Source organism: Salmo salar, chromosome ssa18 (genome assembly GCF_905237065.1).
Source record: "Salmo salar chromosome ssa18, Ssal_v3.1, whole genome shotgun sequence".
Classification (NCBI taxonomy): Eukaryota; Metazoa; Chordata; class Actinopteri; order Salmoniformes; family Salmonidae; genus Salmo; species Salmo salar.
In genome coordinates this window covers 20330130-20343265 of record NC_059459.1, presented here as the reverse complement: position 1 = coordinate 20343265, position 13136 = coordinate 20330130, and the positions used below count along the sequence as shown (strand labels likewise).

General features: G+C 40.4%; 1 protein-coding gene across 3 annotated transcripts in view; it reads right to left on the bottom strand.

Annotated features, from left to right (window-relative positions):
* Nucleotides 1-12847, bottom strand: part of LOC106577020 (VPS10 domain-containing receptor SorCS3) — a 61739-nt gene extending 48892 nt beyond the window's left edge. For 2 of the 3 annotated variants that reach the window (XM_014154665.2, XM_045700855.1), the window contains exon 1: nt 11701-12847. In XM_014154665.2, coding sequence (XP_014010140.2) covers nt 11701-12414 — 714 coding nt within the window. In that variant the 5' untranslated portion in view covers nt 12415-12847. The remainder of the gene's footprint in view (nt 1-11700) is intronic. The other variant, XM_014154664.2, reaches the window with a different exon arrangement.
* Nucleotides 12848-13136: the final 289 nt, after the last annotated feature.

Sequence of the window (13136 nt, the reverse complement as noted above, 5' to 3'; positions counted from 1 at the left end):
CTAAGAATTTATCAACTGTCGCAAAAATTACCATTAATTACAATCCACAAAATAATAAAAACAATTCTGCTGTAGCAAACTGGTTCAAATTATGATCCTGCTTCTGTAACAGAGGTAGAGAGGACAGCTTGTTTCCTGCTATTTTATTAAAACTAGAAACAATATGAGTGTTAGATCCAGGTCCTAGACATTCTCACTCCCTAAGGATCATAGAGGACTTGTCATGCTTTCCAACTACATGCCTCCAATCATACTTAGTTTATCCTTCTCTCTCCCACTGGACCGTACTGTAAGAAGATTGCATCCCTCAAATATCACTTCATTCTAATGGGGTAGGTAGGTAGGGGAGCGATATGATCGTTCATCTTAAAAAGGGCATTTTGTATGAGAAATGTGGAACACTGTGATAGAAGACTGCAGATACTTTTCTGTTGGACTCAGAGTATCCTGAGGGGCCAAACACACAATTTAAATGAACTTCCAGGGACACCCAGTTAATATCAGTCAACTATCAGAAGGTTATTTGTAATATACTTCACAAAAAAAACACTTCAGAAGCAATACCACATGTAAGTTACCTTTCAAGTTCCCTGAAAAGATCAACCTAAAATGAGCTAGTGTACTGCTACTCTGCATATTCATGAATATGTACAGGATTTCACATATCATAACAAATACATAAGCCATATATTGGGAGGAAAAGAGTCCACTGGGCCACCGTGCTGTGTGTTTACCCACCGCTATTAGCATACTCCACTAGTAAAAAGAGTCCACTGGGCCACCGGGGTGTGTGTTTACCCACCTCCTCTAGTATATTCATTCCTGGTAATAATTATTGATTTGTTTCTTTATTACCTTTAAATATCCAAGTTAGTAAATGTTGAAAAGGACTGAAAGACTATCTGGTGTATATTGCCTAAATGTCCTGATTTCACATATAGTAGCTTTCCCAGCAGGCATAGCCTTGTTTAACTGTAATAGGTTAATTCATTAACAATTAAATCAATCCATTAACGTACACCAGCTAATGGCGAGGTTTTAAACACCACCGCATTTTCCCCAAACTACGCTTTACGCTATAACCATCAACATCTCCACTAAAGAAAAAAAGACTTGATCGTGAGAGAGGCGAGTCGTGACCTGATTCCTTAAAAGACGAGGTAGGGAGGGGCCTGAATGCATCAAAAGATTGAAAAAAAATATGGCTCATAGGTCTAGACCAGGGGTGTCCAACCTTGTTCCTGGAGAGCAGAGGAGGCTGCTGAGGGGAGGACAACTCAAAATAATTGTCAGAATGGAGTAAATGGAATGCGTTTGATACCATTCCTTTCACTCCATTCCAGCCTCCCCTTAGCAGCCTCCACTACGGGAGATCTACCCTCCTGTAGGTTTTCACCTCAACTGCAGTTGTAACTAACCTGGTTCAGCTTATCAACCTGCTAATTATTAGGATCTGCTGTGCTAGGTTAGGGTTGGAATGAAAACCTACAGGACGGTAGTTCTGCGGGAACAGGGTAGGAGGGCCCTGGTCTAGACATTGTGGCAAACACATTCATTTAATTGGGCCCCTGATGCACAACACACTAGTTGGATCTGCAGTGCCACTGAGAAAGACTTGTCAAACAGCACAAAGCTGGCAGGTAGCAGGAGAAGAAAGACTGTGACTGTGCCTCTGTTGTTCTCTCCAGATTGCAACCCATTTCACTGCACTGGCAAGCACAGGCAATTCAGAGGCCACTGAAATACATCTCAAGTTGATTCATTGTTAAAACTGGTACATTGCCTTCTCGGATTGGAATAGCATAAAAAGAGATGCAGAAAATAAGTAATTTAGGAAAGCTGTATTTTCATTAGCTGAACACATTTGGTGATGCTCACTCTGATTACTGTCGCTGTTTCGAGGCACCCCTCAAACTTTTCAGAGATTTGAATTTTGTGGTAACCTAATAATCAGGCACACATTACTAACAGACTGTGAAAGCAAGTTGTGCAATCACTAAGATAAACACTTATGACAGAACAATATGTGACAAGTTTTGCTCTCATGAATAAGGATTAATGTATTCATATATTCTTAAGAAATAATTTTCATCAAACACCTGCAGTGAAATATTGATTGGTTACATTTAGTTAGCTAAAAGCCCACCATCTTGATTGTAATCAAAAGGACATCTACAAAAAAACTCTTAGTAGCAAATGACAAACAAAAAATATATTGCTTAGCTATAGAAAGAGGTTGGTCTTTCCTAATCACAAATATGGATTGAATTGATTATTTGTCTTTGTGAGTGATGACAAGTTATTCTGTGAAGTACCAATTTCATCCAAGCATAACTCTGGCGAAAGCCCTCATGCATTGATTGAGCTTGGCGAACAACATTAGTCTTTAAACGCTTGCTGAAGGCCAACACTCCATTATCCCCAATCCACACAGCCATGCTTGCTATGTTTAAAACGTCAAAGTGTATGACGATTCCTTACTCCGTAATAAGTCCTTTGCATTCCAAGCACCTGAGAAATAATGGATGTCTGAATGGCACTACGAGACATCGGCTAAGTAGTGTTTCACCACCTTGCTCAGCTTAGAACATGGTACCATTATCTGTTTCGCTTCAGGCAGGTGCCTGTGTGTGGCTCATGCACCATTGTAAGGGATGACACATGACAACATTATATTTTAGTTAACAAGGTTCTGTAGATTCTGGCATCCACAAGGTGTCAGTACAAGAACTCTGGATATATACAGTACCTGTACATTCAAACAGTTGCATTTTGAGATTATATAATGTCAAAACCTCTGCAATTTTATGTTGAAAGGATCATGATTTAACTTAAGGTGAGATTTGAGTGAAAAAAAGATGGGGAACATCATAATATCTCCCGCCAATTAAAATAAATAGATAAACAATAACAGCAAATCAGGCTATACTCCTCAATATTACTATGCTGTGACAGTTATTCATAATTCATTATATGCAAGCTTGTCAAATTTGATTCACCGCCTGCTTCATCTCTGATTAAGTCCATAACATAATGTGTGTGTGTGTGTGTGCCTATGTACATGTACATGTACATGTACATGTGCGTGTGTGTGTGTGTGTGTGTGTGTGTGTGTGTGTGTGTGTGTGTGTGTGTGTGTGTGTGTGTGTGTGTGTGTGTGCGCGTGTGTTTGCGTGCGTACGTGCAACAGAAGTGCAGCATTGACTTTAAATGCACTTTGTGAAGCCAAATGAATCTGAGTGCTGTGGAAGTGCTGAGGCCCCACAGTGATGTTCTGCATTATGGTCCCTTCACACAAATCATTCATGATAAAGGCAAATAGAAGTGTCATTGGGAGGAGTACAAATATAGTTATAGGAGTGGAAGGATAAAACTCTAAGTGCCCTTATTACTGTATAAGTATTCCTGTTAGTACAGTGTAAAAAGTATTGTAATTACAAATTGTTACACTGCACTTACAACTGTAATCCTTACCCTTGTCCTTACCCTTACCATAACTCTAATCTTAACTCTAACCCTAAACACATGGCAAGTGCAGTATAACAATGAGTAATCACAATATTTGTTACACTGTACTGACAGGAATAATTCAACTAACACTATTCAATAACCGCAAAGCATTCTGTCATCAACCCCACATACGTATAATCCTATGTCATTAAGACATTGTGGGGGAACATTCACAGAGTAACATGGTCTTCATTACAGCCTTCCACGGTGGTGTATAATGTAATCAATCAGGTATCCAACCCCTGGTTGTATGTGCGCCTCAGTACCACGGTAGCCCACTGAGCTATGGTTAAGCAATATCCCTGAGCTCTAACATGAGTCTTCAGCTCTCTGGCAAAGTTACCCAGGCAAGGTGTGGCTCACTGAACTACACCTGCTACACATAGTCCCCATCAGCAACAGTGAATTAGCGGATCTCATAGAAGCATGAGACTACAGGAAGTGAAACGTTCCAATAGACCCCTAAACAGTTTGGACTACAGTGTCAATGACTGCTACACTTACATACTGCGGTAACCTATTATACACTGAGTAGACTTATGCAATAAGGCACGAGGGGGTGTAGTATATGTCCAATATACCATCGCTAAGAGCTGTTCTTAGGCAAGACGCAACGCCATTAACTGTGGTATATTGGCCATATACCACAAACCCCCAAGGTGCCTTATTGCTATTATAAACTGGTTACCAACATAATAAGAGCAGTAAAAATAAATGTTTTGTCATACCCGTGGTATACTGATATACCACGGCTGTCAGCCAATCAGCATTAAGGGCTCGAACCACACAGTTAATAAAAAAACATTAAAACATCTTAGATGTAATGTCCCGTTTTGGGAACCTGCATGGTTCTGGTACCGGTTCCGACCGGCATCTTTGCTTATAAATCGCCATAGATCTAAATGGATTGCATTGAGCGATAGCCCTGATTCTCACGGACACAGGAGTATGTATATTTAGCCTGTGTGAAGCGGGATGTGAAATCTGACACCACTTGAACCTGGGATGTCCCTTCTACCGTTTCATTCGCTCTCTTCCGACTGTCCATCAACTCCTGGCTGAACACTACTCACATGCTCTATTTAACCTTTATTTAACTAGGCAAGTCAGTTAAGAACAAATTCTTATTTACAATGATGGCCTACCCCGGTCAAACCCTAACCCGGACGATGCTGTGCCAATTGTGCACTGCCCTATGGGACTCCCAATCACGGCCGGTTGTGATACAGCATGGAATCGAACCAGGGTCTGTAGTGACGCCTCTAGCACTGAGATGCAGTGCCTTAGACTGCTGCACCACTCGGGAGCCCACTAGCAAAGTATTGTAGCAGGAGAGAGTGGTTTCGTCGCAGTAGCACATTCAGAGATCAATTTATAGCCAGTAATCTAAGATAATTCATATATTTTAAACAAAAAACACTTTCTGTTTGTCATAGAGGGACAATATTAATATGTGATGAAAGGCGAGTTCCTAACAAGTTCAGGAAGCCAAGCTACAGCTATGTGAGTCGTTCACAGTGTTGGGGGCAGACGTTTTCATCAAGAGAGATCTTTAGTAAATATGCAAATTTTCTCTAACACTAAACATACAAATATATATTTTACAGTTATAAGGAAGGTGATATATTTAGAAAGCCTATAAGTAATTTCAGGCCTTAATCATACAGTTTTATTGTATAGGAAAGACATCATATAAAATATTTCATATTTTTATCGTATCTTTACTGTGTATTTGAGCATGTGTCCTCAAAAGTGACTACACCCCAAAAAAATGTACCAGAAAGGTGAAATTTTTACCTTTCTTGGAGTATGCTGTATTGCTAGTTATTGTTTATGGCTCTCTCAAGATAAATAATTACTTTGGGGGACTATGTAGATTACATTTTTGATTACATTTAGTTACATTTAACTGGTTTTAAGAACACCTTCCTAATTTTGAGTTGCACCCCCCTTTTGCCCTCAGAACAGCCTCAATTCGTCGGGGCATGAACTTTACAAGGTGTCAAAAGTGTTCCACAGGGATGCTGGCCCATGTTGACTCCAACTTCCCACAGTTGTGTCAAGTTGGCAGGGTGTCCTTTGGGTGGTAGACCATTCTTGATACACATGGGAAACTATTGAGCATGAAAAACCCAGCAGCGCTGCAGTTCTTGACACAAACAGGTGCGCCAGGCACCTACTACCATATCCCATTCAAAGGCACTTAAATATTTTGTCTTGCCCATTCACTCTCTGAATGGCACACATACACAATTCATGTCTCAATTGTCTCAAGGCTTAAAAATCCTTCTTTTAAACTGTCTCCTCCCCTTCATCTACACTGATTGAAGTGGATTTAACAAGTGACATCAATATGGGAACATAGGTTTCACCTGGATTCACCTGGTCAGTCTATGTCATGGAAAGAGCAGGTGTTATTCATGTTTTATACACTCAGTGTAGATTAGACCACAATGATTACTGCCACTATTGCCATACCTTACTGATGTTGGCACTTGGACTAATTTTGAACTTACAACAGTGGGCCAAATCCCATGGACAAAGGAGGTATTAAATTAATTGTAAAAAGCTGAAAATGCTCCGCAGAGTATACCCTGGATAGCCTACAGCCCAGGGGCGAACTGGTCATTTGGCTTTTTGGGAAAATGCCAGATGGGCTGCTTCATTTTTAGCCCAGTGGGCCTGTGTAACTTGGATTTCTTTGCATAAAATGATCCTTATCTGGCTAATAATGTGGGCCTTAAGGAAACAAAATAGGCCAGGGTGTTAGAAATGCCAGGACCAATTTCTGGTCCCAGTCCATCTCTCCCTTGTTTGTTTGTTGTCTGTGCAGATTGTTGTGTATAAGAGTATTTAATCTATTATGAATATGTTTTTCTCTATAATGGAATGAGATAGAATAGTCATATCAGTGCCAAGAACGGATTACTTTGTCATTTGTTTGGAGGCGCAGTGCTCATTCTGAGCTTTAGTTGTGTGGAGTAATATTTCACTGTATGCTTGCAACACATTTTCTTCATTCCTTTTTCATGGAAATACCAATACTTCACAGACAACACCTACAAAAAGCCTACCCATTTAGTCCACTCCAACAGGTACGATCACATTTGCTGATTTGAACCCTTCTTCTATAATTACGCACTAACATGGTCGGATTGGCCATTTGGAAATACTGGCAAATTCCAGAAGCGCCGAACCATCTTTTTGTTGGGTGGGCTGGTCAAAATTGACAACAACAAAAAAAGGGACACAGCCGGCGGCCCATGGGCCTGTTAAGAGTTTTTATTAAAAAAGTTGCCCATTTTTCTGTTGTCATAATAATATATTTGAGCATTTGCCTGATCAGTGGGAAATGGCTGCCCCCCCCTACCAAGATGGGCCATTCTGGTTTTCTGATTGGCTAAGCTGAGCTCGTGCAAAAATTCACATTAGCAAAAAGACCCGATCTGACTTTCTGTCATGAGTCATCCCAGATCCTGGATTGTATAAAACAGAAAGGTGGTGCCGAAAAAATTACAGACCAAAAAAAGTAATTTGAGGCAGACGCTGCTAAACGTGTGAAATTAACTAACTTATTTTCTAAAGGTTCTGGTTCTGCTGGCGCAAGTGCTGTGACTGTGTCTGTGATGAGAAATGATGCTATGCTTAGCGCCAACAGATCAGCTGCTGCTACAGTGCAGTCAAGGAAGGGAGAAAACAGAGAAGGACACACACTGACACAGATTAAGCCTAGTGCTATCAGTTAACATTTTGGCTGAATATTGTATGAAATAGTAGGCTAATTAACACTTAGGCCTAATTAGAGAATGGGGGATTCGGGAAACAAATATGACAGGCACTAACTTGCAATAACTTAAAAAGTCATTAGACTTTCTTTTATAACACATAACCCAATAGCCATCTACTGTGTAAGACATTACATACAGTGCTACTGCTTTTTATTAAATACCAGTCATTATGTATTACAATCAAACACTGAATTAATGCACAATAATTGCTAAATAATCCTCTGTTAAAGGTCAATTCGAGGACAATCTGTGTAATTGAATTGTTTTATTAAAGTTTATTCGCTTCTAAATCTCAGTCTCTTCAGCCAGCGAGTGGGTCTTAGTTTAGGAGCTGTAGTAACAAGTGACTCTGTTGTTGAATTACAGAACATAGCCACCGCCACTGGAGGCTGGAAAGTCCTGCATATTTCCAGCCTATTTCATTCGCTGAAAGGCCTGTCACTTCTTGCAGAAAGATACGCATACACTGTCACATCCTGACCAGCAAAGGAGTCTATTTATTATTGTAGTTTGGTCAGGACGTGGCAGAGGGTATTTGTTTTCATGGTTTTGTGTATGTGTTTAGATAGAGGGATATTTTCTGTTTCTGGAGTTTATTGGTGTAAGTGTCGATGTAGAGGGGGTAGTTGATTTAGGTGGTTTGGGGTGTGTGTGTAATGCAGAGGGGTATTTGATTTATGTGTTCCGGGGTGTTGGGTATGTTCTTGTGTTTGTATTTCTAAGGGGCTGTTCTAGTTTTGTATTTCTGTGTTGGCCTGGTATGATTCTCAATCAGGAACAGCTGTACATCGTTGTTGCTGATTGAGAGTCATACTTAGGTCGCCTGTTTTCACCTGTTAGTTTGTGGGAGATTGTGCTGTGTATAGCTTTGTGCCTTACCGGCCTGTTATTCGTCGTTGTGTTTTGTATACGTGTTTGTTTGGGGTTTTTCCTTCTTTGTCCATAATAAAGAAGATGAGTGTACATATTCCCGCTGCGTTTTGGTCCTCTCCTTACGACTACCGTGACATACACGGGAAATCTATCCGCTAAAAACCTGTTAGGGCTAGGGGGCAGTATTGACACGGCTGGATAAAAAACATACCCGATTTAATCTGGTTACCACTCCTACCCAGTAACTAGAATATGCATATACTTATTACATATGGATAGAAAACACCCTAAAGTTTCTAAAACTGTTTGAATGGTGTCTGTGAGTATAACAGAACTCAAATGGCAGGTCAAAACCTGAGAGATTCCTTTACAGGAAGTGGCCTGTCTGACCATTTCTTGAACTTCTTTTCCATCTCTATCTTTTACTAAGGATCTCTGCTCTAACGTGACACTTCCCACGTCGTCCATAGGCGCTCAGAGCCCGGGAAAAAACAGAATGTCGTCATTCCAGCCCCAGGCTGAAACACATTATCGCCTTTCTCAAGTGGCCGATCAAGGGACTCTGGGCTTATGCGCGTGACCCGACCGCCCCGCCTTTGTGATTTTTTCCTCTGTTTGCCGAAAAGGAGATTCCCTGTCGGAATATTATCGCTTTTCTACGAGAAAAATGGCGTAAAAATTGATTTTAAACAGCGGTTGACATGCTTCGAAAGTACGGTAATGGAATATTTAGAATTTTATTGTCACGAATTGCGCCATGCGCACGACACTTCTTTACCATTTCGGATAGTGTCTGGAACGCACGAACAAAACGCCGCTATTCGGATATAACGATGGATTATTTTGGACCAAACCAACATTTGTTATTGAAGTAGCAGTCCTGGGTGTGCATTCTGACGAAGACAACAAAAGGTAATCAAACTTTTATAATAGTAAATATGATTATGGTGAGTGCTAAACTAGGTGTCTAAATAGCGAGCCCGTGATGCCTGGGCTATGTACTTAGAATATTGCAAAATGTGCTTTCACCAAAAAGCTATTTTAAAATCGGACATATCGAGTGCATAGAGGAGGTCTGTATCTATAATTCTTAAAATATTGTTATGCTTTTTGTGAACGTTTATCGTGAGTAATTTAGTAAAATGTTAGCGAATTCCCCGGAAGTTTGCGGGGGGGTATGCTAGTTCTGAACGTCACATGCTAATGTAAAAAGCTGGTTTTTGATATAAATATGAACTTGATTGAACAAAACATGCATGTATTGTATAACATAATGTCCTAGGGTTGTCATCTGATGAAGATCATCAAAGGTGAGTGCTGCATTTAGCTGTCTTCTGGGTTTTGGTGACATTATATGCTGGCTTGAAAAATGGGTGTCTGATTATTTCTGGCTTGGTACTCTGCTGACATAATCTAATGTTTTGCTTTCGTTGTAAAGCGTTTTTGAAATCGGACAGTGTGGTTAGATTAACGAGAGTCTTGTCTTTAAATAGCTGTAAAATAGTCATATGTTTGAGAAATTGAAGTAATAGGATTTTTAAGGTTTTGAAAATCGCGCCACAGGCTGCAAGTGGCTGTTACGTAGGTGGGACGCAAGCGTCCCACCTAGCCCATAGAGGATAAACTAGTTCCGGCATCATTCTATGACAAACACAGAAGGTTTTATATTGAATTCAATATAATAAAATAGATAAAGAGGGAGCGAGAGAGACTGCCAGTTCTTTAATGTAGCCATTGGCTGCAGCCAAAGCATTAAGGAACTGGCTGTCTCTCTCGCTCTCGCTGTTTTCTTCTATTGAATGTATGTAGCCTAACATTTAAACACTTAGCAAAGTAGGCAGGGGGGAACACATCAGGCACTAATTTGAAATATGTATTTATACTGTTATAAGGTATTAAATAAGCCAATGGTGATCTATAAGGTATTCATTCAATGATTTTGTTCTTTGTCTAATATATGTGTTTATTCATTCACAACTAGGATGGGTAACACATTATTTTAAGGGTCCATAATAAACCATTTATAAGGCATTTATAAATTGTGTGTTCATCATTTATTCATCATTACTACCACATTAATATACAATTTACTAATAATTAGTAAAGTATTTTTGCAGTCCCTAATCTAAAGTGAGTGCTATTTTCACTGTTTTGAGTGACAAGTGTAATTTCTCCCCAAAAAAGCTGTGCATGCCATTGGTAGACATTCCTGCAGTACTTGGTAAAAGAATAAGCACAAAACACAGGATGTTTAAGGAAATATATATACATGTGTGAATAACTAGCTTACTAACATTTACAAATGTGCGAGCAATGATTAATGAATGATGAGCAAACGGTTTGTAAATGCCTTATAATACCTTATAAATGATTTAATATGGACCTTAAAATAAAGTGTTACCCTAGGATGTTCCTGGGCACCACACAGGCAGTGTTGTCCCCTGGTCTTCTGGTCCCAGTGATGCTAGGCTTAGCAGCACAAACATCTCAGCTGCTGCTGCAGCAGTCATGTGTAGTAGAGGTAGGGAGAACAGAGAGAGAAACACACACACTGATACAGATGTCCTGCCAGTTTATTGATAGTTTGGCTCTATATTATATATGTAATAGTAATTAACCCTTAGCATGGGAGGGGGGGGGTATGCTTTCCTAAGGTATTATGGGCCAATGGTCATCTATTAGGCATTTATTTAGTAATTGTTTGTCTTTATCTAATAAATGTGTTTATTAATTCACAACTCGGATGTTGCTGGGCCCAGTACAGGCAGTGTGGTCCCCTGGTCTTCTGGTACCAGTGATGTGAGAAAGGATGCTAGGCTTAGCAGAGACAGCTCAGAGGTGAGTGCAGTGGAGGTAGGAAGAAAACAGAGAGACACAGATGTACTGCCAGTTTCTTAATATGTTGGCTCTATATGTAATAGCCATTAACACTTAGGAGTGACAGACAGAGTACAAGGTGAAGCATACAGACAGAGTGACAACAGAGGAGAACAAGGAGAAGGACAGACAGACAGACAGACAGGCAGGCAGGCAGGCAGGCAGACAGACAGACAGAACAGACAGACAGCAGAGAAGATGCAGAGACAGACTGCACAACAGGGAGGCAACAGAGGCCCAGTTATAGTGGTGAGCTGTATCACCAGCTGAGTTTTTACATGTTGTATTGTCTTAGACATGAGCTGCTGAAAAGAGAAAAGGAGGAGGACTATGTTTCACAGGTCACTGTCTGCCCTTGTGCACTAATAATTAATTAGCCATAAAGCAAAGTAACCTCAATCATGAGACCGACATGTTATACATTAATAAATGCTCCATCTGAGTTTAATTGACAATAAAAGCATGCATTATTTCGCGCGGGGTGAGAAAGCTGTGCGTAATGATGCGCAGCTTGAACGCTAGGCTTTTGAAATATACTGCAGGTTATGCATTGAGTAAAAGACTAAAAGTTTGAGTAAAAAATCGTCTTTAGAAATGCACACCATTTGAAATACAGTGATTATGTACATTATTAACTTTAATTTGAACTCACGCTGCTGTTTTCTCCAACCCAGTGCCCCATTGCCTGGTTGTGCGCAGAGTCTCCGGACAGAGGGAAAGTGGAGGTAACCAGAAGCGGCTCACTTTGCCTCGGGCTAGTTCTTGCGTCCTCCCCAGTTCGTCGGTATTCTGTCCTCGGACTGTAAACGCCTTGTAAAGGCTCCACAAGCTTCTCGGCTGAAAATGCGTCACCAGGACCTCCAATTTGACTCCTGTCCGAATATTCGCCAAATGATGTGCTTCGCTTTGTCCTCGTACGGTTACTCGAAGCAATTGTGGCGTCTTTACCTTCAAAGGAACTGTCAGACTTTTTGCTGTCAGCAGTAAAATGCTTGGAACGGTTTGGCGCCTTTTTATCTCTGACAGTAGATACAGCGTCTGGTGGCACTTTCCCAATAACTCCGTCCAAGTCCTTTGGCAATTTCTCCTCACCTTTTGGAACTGCGGCTTTTCCATCAACTGTTTCCATTCTAAAAGCTCTGGAAAATGTGGATTCCTTGTCGATATACTTTGGGACTTTGACCCATGTGGATTTTAGGTTTGCGCGAAGCTCCAAAGGCAATTTATCCTTACGGTTAAACCAAACGTTTGTCGTCGTGGAACTCGCTGGCCAACTTATTTCAGCGTATGCCGTCAACATATTGTAAAAAGAGATTAAAATGCAAGTCAAAAGAGCCCAACACCAAACTGACCCCGAGACGACCATGGTTTTCAACGCACTGTTGCCAAATATGTTAAAAATAAAAATACGTTTGACGGTGGTAGTAGATTGATCAACTTATGAAATATTCACTGCGTTACCGTTACAATCAAGAGTCGCTTAAGCTGATCTGCTCACGTCCAGGAATTTGTCAAAGTGACCAACAACCAGTTGGGAGGCGCTGCACAGCAGACAACATGCGCCCGACAGAAAGTGATTGTGGCAATTGGAGGGGTGTGTAGGACATGAATTACGTTAAAAACGCATTAAATATCTAAACTTGTTTATTTATTTTTAATCAACATGAATTAGTGGCAGTATCATTATTTGCCAAATCCATATGGAATAGTTACCCAGCCAACTGGAGAGTTTCAAAATAGCCTCCTCCAGTGCGTCATTGGTTCATCCGACAAAACATGAATCTCAGTATAGGCAATCTTTACCATTGAATTTCCTCCTGCAGAACAGGTGAGTGTACAGCTTTAATAGACAACCAATAAGCCATGTGGATATGCACATAATAGGCACATTTTGGATATATTTTGTAGATTTGAAGGAAGAAACATCTAGAGTATGTTGCCAATTTTCTGTGTATGTGTATTTAGGCCTACATTTGGAAGAGTTCACCCAAAATACAAATGTACATGATTTTCTTCTAACCTTGACTTAGACAGTTTAAATGTTGTGCATATTTTGGTTATTTCATTCATTTCAGCAGCCTCTGGCTG